The 11,049-nt window shown below is 34.3% G+C and overlaps 3 protein-coding genes across 3 annotated transcripts; 2 read left to right on the top strand and 1 right to left on the bottom strand.

Annotated features, from left to right (window-relative positions):
• Window positions 1-375: 375 nt before the first annotated feature.
• LOC121737582 (DNA methyltransferase 1-associated protein 1) lies at window positions 376-3,355 on the top strand. The gene is made up of 8 exons (XM_042129244.1): window positions 376-739; window positions 902-1,065; window positions 1,203-1,421; window positions 1,527-1,658; window positions 1,738-2,007; window positions 2,153-2,294; window positions 2,425-2,579; window positions 2,920-3,355. Exons 1-8 carry the CDS (start codon window positions 535-537, stop codon window positions 3,031-3,033), a joined length of 1,401 nt encoding a protein of 466 aa, XP_041985178.1. The 5' UTR covers window positions 376-534; the 3' UTR covers window positions 3,034-3,355.
• A 531-nt stretch (window positions 3,356-3,886) lies between these two features.
• Window positions 3,887-4,798, bottom strand: LOC121737603 (rRNA-processing protein FCF1 homolog). The gene is made up of 2 exons (XM_042129264.1): window positions 4,648-4,798; window positions 3,887-4,550 (listed from the first exon to the last, which is right to left on the bottom strand). Exons 1-2 carry the CDS (start codon window positions 4,648-4,650, stop codon window positions 3,942-3,944), a joined length of 612 nt encoding a protein of 203 aa, XP_041985198.1. The 5' UTR covers window positions 4,651-4,798; the 3' UTR covers window positions 3,887-3,941.
• A 1,211-nt stretch (window positions 4,799-6,009) lies between these two features.
• Window positions 6,010-8,200, top strand: LOC121737592 (mediator of RNA polymerase II transcription subunit 8). The gene is made up of 4 exons (XM_042129253.1): window positions 6,010-6,406; window positions 6,489-6,734; window positions 6,945-7,041; window positions 7,926-8,200. The coding sequence occupies exons 1-4, from the start codon at window positions 6,242-6,244 to the stop codon at window positions 8,165-8,167; spliced, it is 750 nt and encodes a 249-aa protein (XP_041985187.1). The 5' UTR covers window positions 6,010-6,241; the 3' UTR covers window positions 8,168-8,200.
• Window positions 8,201-11,049: the final 2,849 nt, after the last annotated feature.

Genomic DNA, 11,049 nt, shown 5'->3' with positions numbered 1-11,049 from the left:
TTATCGTGCACAAGTGTAGGAAAATGATGCAATATCCAGAAACGTGCTATTTTGTGTTCCCTCCAAAACTCCATCGAAAGTTTCAGTAAGGCGTCTACGACTTTACTGAATCGACCGACTTGACTTGACTGTATTGACTTTTACTTAGGACTTTGACTAGACTTTGGACCTGACAATATAGGAAAACGACGCTGAAAATTGTATACTAGAAGAATATTGTTTTCCCGCCATAATATACTCGACACTGACCATGGTTTTATAGCCAAAGTGCCATTATAAGAAAAAAAATACCTTTTGATAGAGCGATAAAATTGACATTGACAAAAAATGTCAAATGTAATTTTGACAACAAACCGCGTCCGTATCATCTATTTTATTACAAAAATAGCATTTTATGTAATTTTTTATGATATTTCATTAATATATAGCTGTTATTAGATAACAACATACCACAATAATAAACCTTTTATTGATATGGTATAAGAATTACCTTTGTGTGTACGGATTTTGTTCAAATCGTATCCGAGAATCAGAATGGCAGATATTTTGGATATATTAGATATAGAACAGCCAGGAGCATCAGAAATAACAAGGGAGAGTATACTTCATGGCGACAAAACGAAAAAGAAGTATGTCACCGCTAAAGCTGTGCGCCGGCCGGAGGGAATGCATCGGGAGGTTTTCGCACTTTTATACAATGATAATAAAGAGCTGCCGCCCATGCTCCCTACAGATACAGGTAAAACAATTAACATAAAACCAATTTTTACTGAGTATATCGTGATCGAGTCGATAAAAAATTAATATGTACCTAGTCCACAAAGCAAGTCATTCAATCTAACCTTATTATTTGTTCCCTGATTCTGATGATAGCATGTTAATAACTGTTTTACGTTACCAGGCAAGGCCTATAAACAAAACAAAGCTAAGCTAGGTATGAGAAAGGCAAGAAGATGGGTGTGGGCTCCATTCACTAATCCAGCTCGCAAGGATAATGCTGTCTTTCATCACTGGAAGCGAGCATCCGATGAAGCAAAGGAGTATCCATTTGCACAATTTAATAAAGTAAGAATGTTATTTCAAGGTATTCTAATAATATTTTTATACCTCTATATCTCTGTACAGTATTTTACTATTTCTTGTATAATTAAAAAAAAATATGTTAACAAAGTAAGATTAATATGTTTTTACTTTATTTTTAGCAAGTGTCAATTCCATCATATTCAGAGTCAGAGTATAATCAATATTTGAAGTCAGAAGATTGGAGTCAGGGGGAAACTGATCATCTAATGGACCTCTGTCAGAGGTTTGACTTGAGGTTCATTATCATCCATGACCGATGGGATCGAGCAGCCTTTAGAGACAGGAGTGTTGAGGATCTGAAAGAGAGATATTACAACATTTGCTCTATACTTAGCAAGGTAAACAATTCCAATTGTAATGAACAAGGCTAACATTATAATTTTAGACATTTACTTTAAAGATATTAGCCTGGTAATTTTAAAGATTTTGTAATTTATTTCAAGGTCAAAACAAACCCTTGGTCCAACTCTGTAACGTTGGTTAATGGAGAGAAGCGGGTTTATCATTATGATGCTGAACATGAAAGGAAGAGGAAGGAACAGTTGAAAAGACTATTTGACAGGACTCAAGAACAGGTATGTTACAGAATTACTGGCTTAATGTTTTTGTCCAAAATTGTTTGGATATTTTAATTATTAAAGTATCTTTGTTTAGATTGATGAAGAACAAATGTTGTTGTCTGAGTTGAAGAAAATCGAGGTCAGAAAACGTGAAAGGGAAAGAAAAACACAGGACTTGCAAAAGCTGATCTCACGAGCTGATAGCGGTGTTATCACACTGAATAATAGTCAAGCAAATACAACAATAGATGGTCCCAATACTCCCACAACTGCTGCTGCTAACATTGCACGAAGACATGACAGGAAATTGCATAAAAAAAAGATCACATCACAGCAGAGGCCTGTCCGTGCTGTTGAGACTGTTGTGAGTAAATTTATTATTAAAAAAAAAAAGAATAACAAAATTTTACTTACCTACACATTTATTTGGCTATGATATTGATATTGTGGTAAAAGGTGCAACTTTTTAAAGAAAGTGTTTAACAAGTATATACCATTATTTTTTTTAGACTGTAGAGTGGTCTGGCATCAAGTTTCCGGAGGCACGGGCGACTGGAGTGTGGCTGCGCTCCCAGAGGATGAAGTTGCCACCTGGTGTGGGACAGCGCAAGACCAAAGCTATAGAGCAGGAGCTGAGGCTTATGAATATCGGTCAGTAAAAATTATTATCATAATAAGACAAATTAAAAAAATAAAAACATTCTAACACAATTTATGATTATTGCATCCTTGCTGTTATAACTATTTTTGTCATGAATAATAAAAGTATTTTATTTTTCAGACATTGCACCAACTCCCACTGAAGCTATTTGTAAACATTTCAATGAGTTAAGATCAGACTTAGCTCTTGCTCTGGATTTGAAGAATGCACTGGCTTCTTGCGAGTTTGAGTTGCAAGCTTTGAGACACCAGTATGAAGCTCTAAACCCTGGGAAGGTCAGTTCCATGTTCATCCGTGCGAAAGTGTACTGTCTGTTACCTCTTCACACCCAAACCGCTGAAACGATTTTGCTGAAATTTGGCATGAAGATACTTTGAGTCCTGGTAAAATGTACGGTTCCCGCGCGATAAACAATTTTTGTCGCAACGGAGTTGACGACGTCGTCTAGTTAACCATATTTAAATACAAAATAACTTGCAACAATACCTTGTTTGATGTAAAAGTTTTATTATAAAGTAATATTAGAATTATTATAAATATTAAAAAGTAATATTAGAAACTTAGAAAGACAACTTTAAAAAATTAAATAATAACTTGTAATCATGTTTTTTCCAGACCCTGAGTATTCCAGCAGGCATATGTAATTCTAATGTGGATATGGAGTCAAAACCGTCTGGGGAAATAATAGATGTTGTTGGATCCCCGAGTGCAATGAACACAACCATCTAGTATTATGTTTACATTGTCAATAATGTTGTGAATTTGACATAGTTCCGTTGTGGACAGATACATGTTACATACTGTTGGATTTACCAGAGCCATGAAAACTATATTTGAAATGCTTGTAGTGAAAAAAAAAGTGGACTTTGCATGGACTGCAAATCAAAGACAAAAAGTGTAAACAATAAATTAAACCTTTTGTGCAATTTTTTCTATCATGCAATGTGTTTGTGTACTAAGGAAAAAATAAAAGTGGTATTGATTAATGTATTTTATATACTATACAGATTTTGTTTTTGTAGTTCAAGATTATTAATCTGTAAATTTATATCACTTGTAAGTTGTAATTAATAAAATATACTTGATGTCTTTCAATGAAGTGTAGTAAAAATGTAATAACATAATAATATAATATAATTTCTTTTACTTGGTCAATAATATTTTTTTAATTTCCTTATTTTTATATTTAAGTATCAATAATAATTATTAGTTGATGAAAACTGAATAGCAATGTCCACACTATGCGCTTTCATCTTCAATTTTCATCATTTTCTTCTTCGTTTAACTTTCGTTTTGTCGTATTCAATTTATTGAATGTGTCAAAGAACGCAATGCCCACTGTCATTTTTAATAATGAAGCGAAAGTTTTGGATACTGTCAGAGGGTGCATGCATCTCAGACATACCTCACGTTCGTTGTTGACTGCGTTATAATGCATGCCCTTGATGAACAGAAAAAGACACAGTGAGGACAAAGCATATAGTCAACATTATCTAGAACTTAGAAGGGTTTTCACTTTTTAATCTACGATAATAAAAAACCTTGTAGATAGTGTCAAACAATAAAAAAATAAATACTATGCTTGCTCAACAAAAATAACAGTTTAATTTTATGTATAGAAATAGTTTATTGTACAACTAAATTGCTCCTTTGGGAGCCCCATATGCATCCGGCATTCTCTCTATAGTAAACTTATGCTGGGCTACGTACATTATTGGAACTCCAGGTATCTTTCTTATTCTTCTCTTCAAGTCTTTGTCATTTGTAGCTACAATGTAACACTTGTGTTGTGTCACTCTCTGTACTAAACAGTCATCGGCATATGTACCCTTATGCATACAAGCCAATCTTTCAAATCTTGGATCTTTTATGATTCTCAATGCAACTCTGTATTTTCTTCCTAGTTTTTCCAACTCACCCAGTACGCAGTCTGTTACGTACGGAATGCATTTAGCATATAAGCAGTCCATCATATTTTGTACTATATCTAATTTATTTTTGATAGAGAAGTTAATAAAATTTGTATCGATTAGAATGTGGTAAGGTGGCCCGAGTTGCGTGTTATATTGAAAGAACAGAGCCGAGCTTTGCTGTGGTGCTTCACGGATCTTTATAGTGTTTGGATCAGTTTTTTTCTTTGATTCAACTCTTTCACCGGGTTTTATTCTACTATCTCTTGGATTTATAAGCTTTTTCATCTGTGCAAACCTTTTCTCGACTATTTTTCTTGTCTTCTTTTGCTTTCCCTGCAAAAAAATATATTTTAAAGTGTAAACAAATTGCAGAAGGCATAATATTATTTTTGTTTTGATTTTTAGACAAATTCTTAAAAAGTTTACTTACCATTTTTAACTATTGTTTTCCTTTTATACTTTACTATTGAGGTACATAAGAAATTAATTTTACACTATTGAATTATTGCGAACTGAAATAAAATTATAAATACCGTAGTCCGTAATTTATAACCTCAAAAGCTCACGTTTAGTTTTGTTTTGACATTTACTTTTTTTATAATTAATATTTTTATGGCTACGTAATACGTTCAAAGACAAAAAAAAGCCTCACCGACACAGTCATCAAAAACGATAGCCGATTGGACATGGATAAATAAACCATAGACATAATATATACTGTCGAAACTATTGTTACGTGCTAGGGTTCGAGGATTTTGGAGAGAAAGACCTGCTGACTCTCTTGAAGACTTTATTCACTAAGTCCAGGTCACACAAGCACACACTAGGTCACAACACTTAGCACTAAGTCCAAACACTAATCACTAGGTCCAATCACTAAGCACTATCACTGTATTAGGTCGTAGCCAAGTCAAGTTCACTCACTATTAATCACTTTTTGTCACTCCGAAATCGCCTTGATGATAGCTCGAAACGAACTGAATTGCCGGGCCGTTTACCTGCGGCTTTTTATATGGTGAGACGAATTCCAGAAAGTTCCCGATACACGTAAACAAGTAAACAAGTGCGGGAACTTTCTAGGAGGCTAGAGCATGTACCACAATAAACATAAACAAATAAACCGGTAAACACGTAAACAAATGTTGGGACTCTTCTAGAAAGTTCGAGCACAGTCTATTCGAGTATGTACTAGCGCACCTAACGCCATCTAGTATTGAGTAGGGGATTTATGTTGCCTGTGTTCCCTCGGTAAGTTTTGCTGGTTTGTCGCTAGATGGCACTACGTGTCCGTATACCGTGTACCGTAACACTATAAAGTTTAAAGTCAATAAACTTTTGAAATTTGGATAAAGTATACATATTACACAAAATATAAATATTATATCGATAATTCTAGGTTTTTGATTTTTCCTCGATTTTTCACGTCATCTATGATCTAAATAAAATGTAAAATAAACCTAGGATTAAAAAGGCCCATTCACTGCAGGACTGCCGTGCAGTCCTGCCGTGAATGGGCCTTTTTAGATGTTTCAAAATCCAGACTATAGAGTTTAATATAGTCGCAATCTCCAAGACTACGACTTGTCACCTTGTTGAAATTTATAATAATTGTAATTTGTAAGAAGATTGAAGAATATTGTTTTCACTTTTCCCGCCATATTTTATTTGACATGGTTAAAAAGCTGAGCGCCATAATAAGAACAAAAATTTGGCTATTGACATCAAATATATACTAGTAATCTGTGATTGACATTTTGTTGACATCAATTGACATTTAATGTTTCATCGATTTTCCTGTTAATCTATTTATTAAATTTTATTACAATAATTTGTTATTACTCTCTAAAATACTCTTAATTTGTGTTAAAAACAATAAAATATAACAATAAATTGATTCTTTAAAAAATATAGAAAAATTACCTTTGCCCAGGGTCAAGACTCAACACTCAACAGTCAACACTCAACTTTCTACTCAGTGGCTGCATCAAAATCTTATGAGGAATTGATTTATTTTTGTTTCAAATATGCAACGAGAAGAAAAACAACTGGAAGCAACATTACATGCCATCTTAAATAGAGTGAATGACCTAAAGGCAGCTATTCAGGCGTTGGTGACTAAATTGGAAACTGAATATGAAACTATTAACTGGCCTAGCTTTCTCGATAACTATGCTATCTTGTCAGGGCACGTAAGTACCAACCTGGGCCACCACCAGCATACTATAGTAATTTCTCCAGATTATTTAATGAGTTTTTTTATGTACATTCCAGTTGACCGGTCTAAGTAAAATACTGCAAGCAGAAATGGCACCTTCTTTGAGATCAGTGGTCGTCTTGCCTTTACAACTAGGGTGCGAAAGAGATGAAGAGTTGGCACGACTGACTGAAGGTAGAGTCCCGGCCTGCACTCATGACTTAGTTCCAGACCTGTTGAGAACCAAGCCTGAGCCACAAGCAGAACAGAGGCTACAACAGCTCAACCACAAAGCTAGTACACTCAGCTATGATACAGCACAGGTAATTAATGAAATTATTTTATTTTTTCTTTTGATAAATGTGTTAAAGCCAATAACACCAAAGCTTATAAAATTTAATTATTTAACTCATATCATCAAACTAACAATACACATTATGATATTAAGATTAAGCTGGATGGAATCTTTTGTAAATTTTTTTGTATTGTGTGTTATTTTTATTGCAATAACATAATATTTAATTTGGAAACAGAAGCAAGTGGCACAGTTCACAAAAGTTGTGGGACATGTGTGGGAGATCATTTCCAAGAGCCGGGAGGACTGGGAGGGAGAATCAATGAGATCTACAGGTAAATCATAAGTAATTTACAAAACATTTAGTAGTTATCTAGCAAAACATATTAAAAGAGAACTACAGAAAAGTTTAAGAAACTGTAACATGTTATAAATAGACCTACTTAATGTAAGTATAAGTAGTATGATTAAGGGTCAATTCAGACCGCAATGTGACGAGGCGAGGCGAGGGGTGGCGCGGCATAAATTTGTATGGATTTGACAGATTTCAATTGCGTGATACGTCTTGCGAATCTGTCAAATCCATATATAGAAATGCATATCTTACGCGTCGCATTGCAGTCTGAATCAACCCTAAGTTTCATAGTATAATAGGGATGATGACAAGGTCAAAGATTGGCGAATTTTGTTAATAAAATAAAGAAATCACGGTAAAAAATAAGTGTTCCCAAAATTTCAGCTTGATAGCATTTGTATTTTTTTTGTTATGTGCCTTCAAAGTTGGATATTCAAGTCGAATTTTTTTTCAATTAAATTTCTTAATATTTGTATACAATTCAATAACTTATGCAATTAAAAGCAACTTTTGTTATGAAACCACTTTCATAAACGCAATATTTAATATACCTGTCAAACAAAGTTGTCTCCCGATGCGTACAAACTACGAAAGGCTGACGTCATACTTTCGTAGCACTTTGTATGGAGTGTTTCCGGCAGGTCTTTTTTATGAGATATTTGAATTGTCATATCTTGGTGAATTTTTAAGCTATCAGAGTCATTCTTTCAACGATGTTTCTATTTTTTGAGTGTCTTTCAATTACCGATAAGAAAAAAAAATAGTCATCATGCCTATTTCTGGTCTGAAATAGCCCTTTTGATTAAGTATACATTTTTTTAAAGTTTATGTTTCAGTGAAGAAGGGTTTTAAATTTTTTTATAGGTATGCAGCCCACCCACAACATACATGATACAAATGCTCTCGTGACAGCAGTTGGAACAGGCAAGGGTCTGCGACCGGGAATGCCACCAATAGTTCCACCGGGTGTCGGAGCACCGGGAATGGGACCGTCTCGAGGACCAGCCCCACAAATGGGCCCTGCAGCACCACCAATGCCTAAAGCTCCATCGGCTATCAAAACTAATATTAAGGCAGCCAATCAAATACATCCCTATCAACGATAAACGCATCTAAATAAATAATTAATCTAAGTAAAAGTTTTGTTTTTTTTTCCACTACCAAAAGAGTCTTACTCATAGCACAGAATATATATTAGTAGTACCAACAGAATTCCCACTAGCGCAACCCGTTTAAAGAAATAACGACTCATGCTACGATACTATAAAGTTCGAATTCCGACCGCGCAGTGCTAGGTGCCTCCAATTATATTAACCTACATGTCCGCTCCCTTTCTATCGCATAACTCGTACTTTTTCTGACGAAATCAGGGTTGTCTCTTTTTAAAAATAATATTTTAATCTTTATATTTAATTAACTACATTTTATGTAACTCGAAATAATCTAAGATATTATGTCTTAGGGGGGTATTACATTATCATATATAGGATCCAATATATATGATCATTTGATCATATCTGCCTATTACACTATCATATATCATTGATCCTTTTTTACGTCATAATATGTGGTTTCAATAGCCAATGGAGAGCGCTAACGCTGACAGGTATTGACGTCAGGGTCACTAGATCTCAGAGAATTCGATTTGTCAAAAGACATCGTCATTTTTAATGTGGTTTGTTTTTTGTTATTTCAGCAAGATTATCCAAGTATATAATTAGAAAAATAATTACATTACATTATTTGAAACGTATTAACGAACAAGAAATTAAAAACCCTTTTTTATATTAAATAACTGGCAACACCTATTTCTATGACCGTATTGGATCCAATCTCTCAGCAAATGTCAAAAATCTTTGATCAAGGAAGAAATGAATCATATGTCTATATTACATTATCCAATATCATTGACTCAATGATCTCGGATCCAATATATATGATAATGTAATACCCCCCTAAGGGGGGTATTACATTACTATAAGTATAGATTTAATTATCATAAATTCGCGTGTAACTAGTTACGCGTACCTACTTAGGTATCTTAATTATTGAAACCGGTTTACCGGTCTGATATTAGGTACCTACTTAAAGTGTTTGTATAACTTAGTTATTTTTGTAAGCAGATAAGGTTTTTTGGAGGTTTTGAATAGTATTCATCACGAAATAATATAGTTAATAGCAATGACGCGAACAAATAGTCCAGGAGCCAACAACTAAAAACACATAAGTACTTATAATTTAGTTCTCTCGAGCAAATTTTAGTGAACCCAACCTATATTTTATTAATCAACATCGAAAAAAGGAGGAGGTTATAGTACGTTCGGTGGTATAATTTTTTTTTGTGTCTCTGTGACAGCGAATGAATAAGTACGCAGGTAGGTATGCAACGATTAACGAACAACTAAAAACTCGTGCGCGTGCGTCACCGCTCGCCTGTGAGTCCCTACTGAAGTGCCCCTTTAAAGGGGTACTTACAGTTCTATGCCTATACGCGCAAGTGGGACAAGCCTGCTCATAGAGAAAAATAAACATACATCGGTCTCTTAAGAAAATTTTGGCTAAAATTAAAAACCGATACTGATTAGGTAGGTAATTAGTTTTTCCAGTCACAACTATTGCAGCTGTTGAAGGCACAAAACTCAAAGACAGTCCTTTAAAATTAGGTACTTTATATTCTTAGTTTATTATCTGGGGGCACGGCAGTGTCTCCGCCAAGTCGAGCAAAAAAGCGGCACGGCCGTACCATCCTTTTCTCGAACCAATTCAGGCTCTTTTTGACCCCCTATAACTTCATTGTGGATAAACTAACAAGCCTGAATTTTCAGTTGTTAAGCAAGCATTGTATAAACACGGTATATTTAAAATTTTATTCAATTTGAACGAGTAGTTTAAGAGCTGTAACTTGTTAAAGTTTCTTAATTTTGTCACTGACTGACTGACTGACTGACCGATCACCAAAAGTCTAAGGCACTTCTAGCAAACATAGCCCCTTTAAACTTAGAATATAATTAGTGTTTAGTGTCTTAATCAAGGAAAAAATCAAATATTTCAAAATTTCTGTCCAGTTTTCTAGATACACTAACTTCGTAAATAACTTTGTAATCGCATATAAATGTATAGGATTACATTTGCGGTTTATGAATCATTGTACCCGTACTATCAATATCTCCGGTTTATCGTCGGTAGAGAGATATCTAGCTAGTGTTTAGTGTCTTAATTTAGGGAAAACCTAAAAAACATTTCATAATTACTGTCCAGTTTTCTTCTTCTTTCTGTAACTTCGTGAATAGCTTTGTAATCTCATATACATGACTGTATAAGATTACAAAGTTATGAATCATTGTACCGGTACCATCATTTCCGTACGTATATTCGAAGGAGTAATAGTTGTAGATAGGTAGCTTTTGCCCGCGGCTTCGCTCGCGTGGAATTCAAAAATCGCGTAAAATACGAATATTCTTGAAAACCTCCTTTGGAAACCTGACGTTCTTCCAAGAGAAAAAGTAGCCTATGTTAGTCTTCATCCTTTCAACTAAGTCTACGTCAAAAATCAAGTCGATTGGTTGCTTCGCTGAGCCGTGGCCGTAAAGGAAGGACAATCAAACAAACAAACACACTTTCGCATTTATAATAATATTAGTATGGATATTGGATAGTCATGAAAGGCAAGTAGTATAGTAATACTGTATACGTCATAATGATTATATTACTAGCTGTTGCCCGCGACTTCGTCCGCGTGGACTTCAGTTTATAGCGCGCGATGTCAACAAAATTGGTGTCAAAAGCTTTTATAAAAAAAACCCTGGTACCCCTTAAATCAAAACAGCTGAACAGTGTGCACATAATATTTAAATTTTTAAAAGAAACTTTATATTTTATGCCAAATTTTTAAGCTTATTTAGCCCCCCAATTACACAACTTTACCCATAAACTATTTATCAATTATAGGTTTAAGGTTACATCACTGCATAGATAAAGTACTGATTTA

The sequence above is a fragment of the Aricia agestis genome, chromosome 2, assembly GCF_905147365.1.
Source record: "Aricia agestis chromosome 2, ilAriAges1.1, whole genome shotgun sequence".
NCBI classification, from domain to species: Eukaryota; Metazoa; Arthropoda; class Insecta; order Lepidoptera; family Lycaenidae; genus Aricia; species Aricia agestis.
Note: the sequence above shows the minus strand (reverse complement) of the source record. Positions and strands in the feature narration are given on the sequence as shown.

Bases quoted from the DNA above. Each gene is read 5' to 3' on its own strand.
- LOC121737582 (XM_042129244.1), top strand. From the start codon at position 535: ATGGCAGATATTTTGGATATATTAGATATAGAACAGCCAGGAGCATCA. The intron at 1,659-1,737 runs GTATGTTACAGA...ATCTTTGTTTAG, and splicing joins TTGACAGGACTCAAGAACAG to ATTGATGAAGAACAAATGTT. The intron at 2,295-2,424 runs GTCAGTAAAAAT...TTTATTTTTCAG, and splicing joins GCTGAGGCTTATGAATATCG to ACATTGCACCAACTCCCACT.
- LOC121737592 (XM_042129253.1), top strand. From the start codon at position 6,242: ATGCAACGAGAAGAAAAACAACTGGAAGCAACATTACATGCCATCTTA. The intron at 6,407-6,488 runs GTAAGTACCAAC...TGTACATTCCAG, and splicing joins ATGCTATCTTGTCAGGGCAC to TTGACCGGTCTAAGTAAAAT. The intron at 7,042-7,925 runs GTAAATCATAAG...ATTTTTTTATAG, and splicing joins AGAATCAATGAGATCTACAG to GTATGCAGCCCACCCACAAC.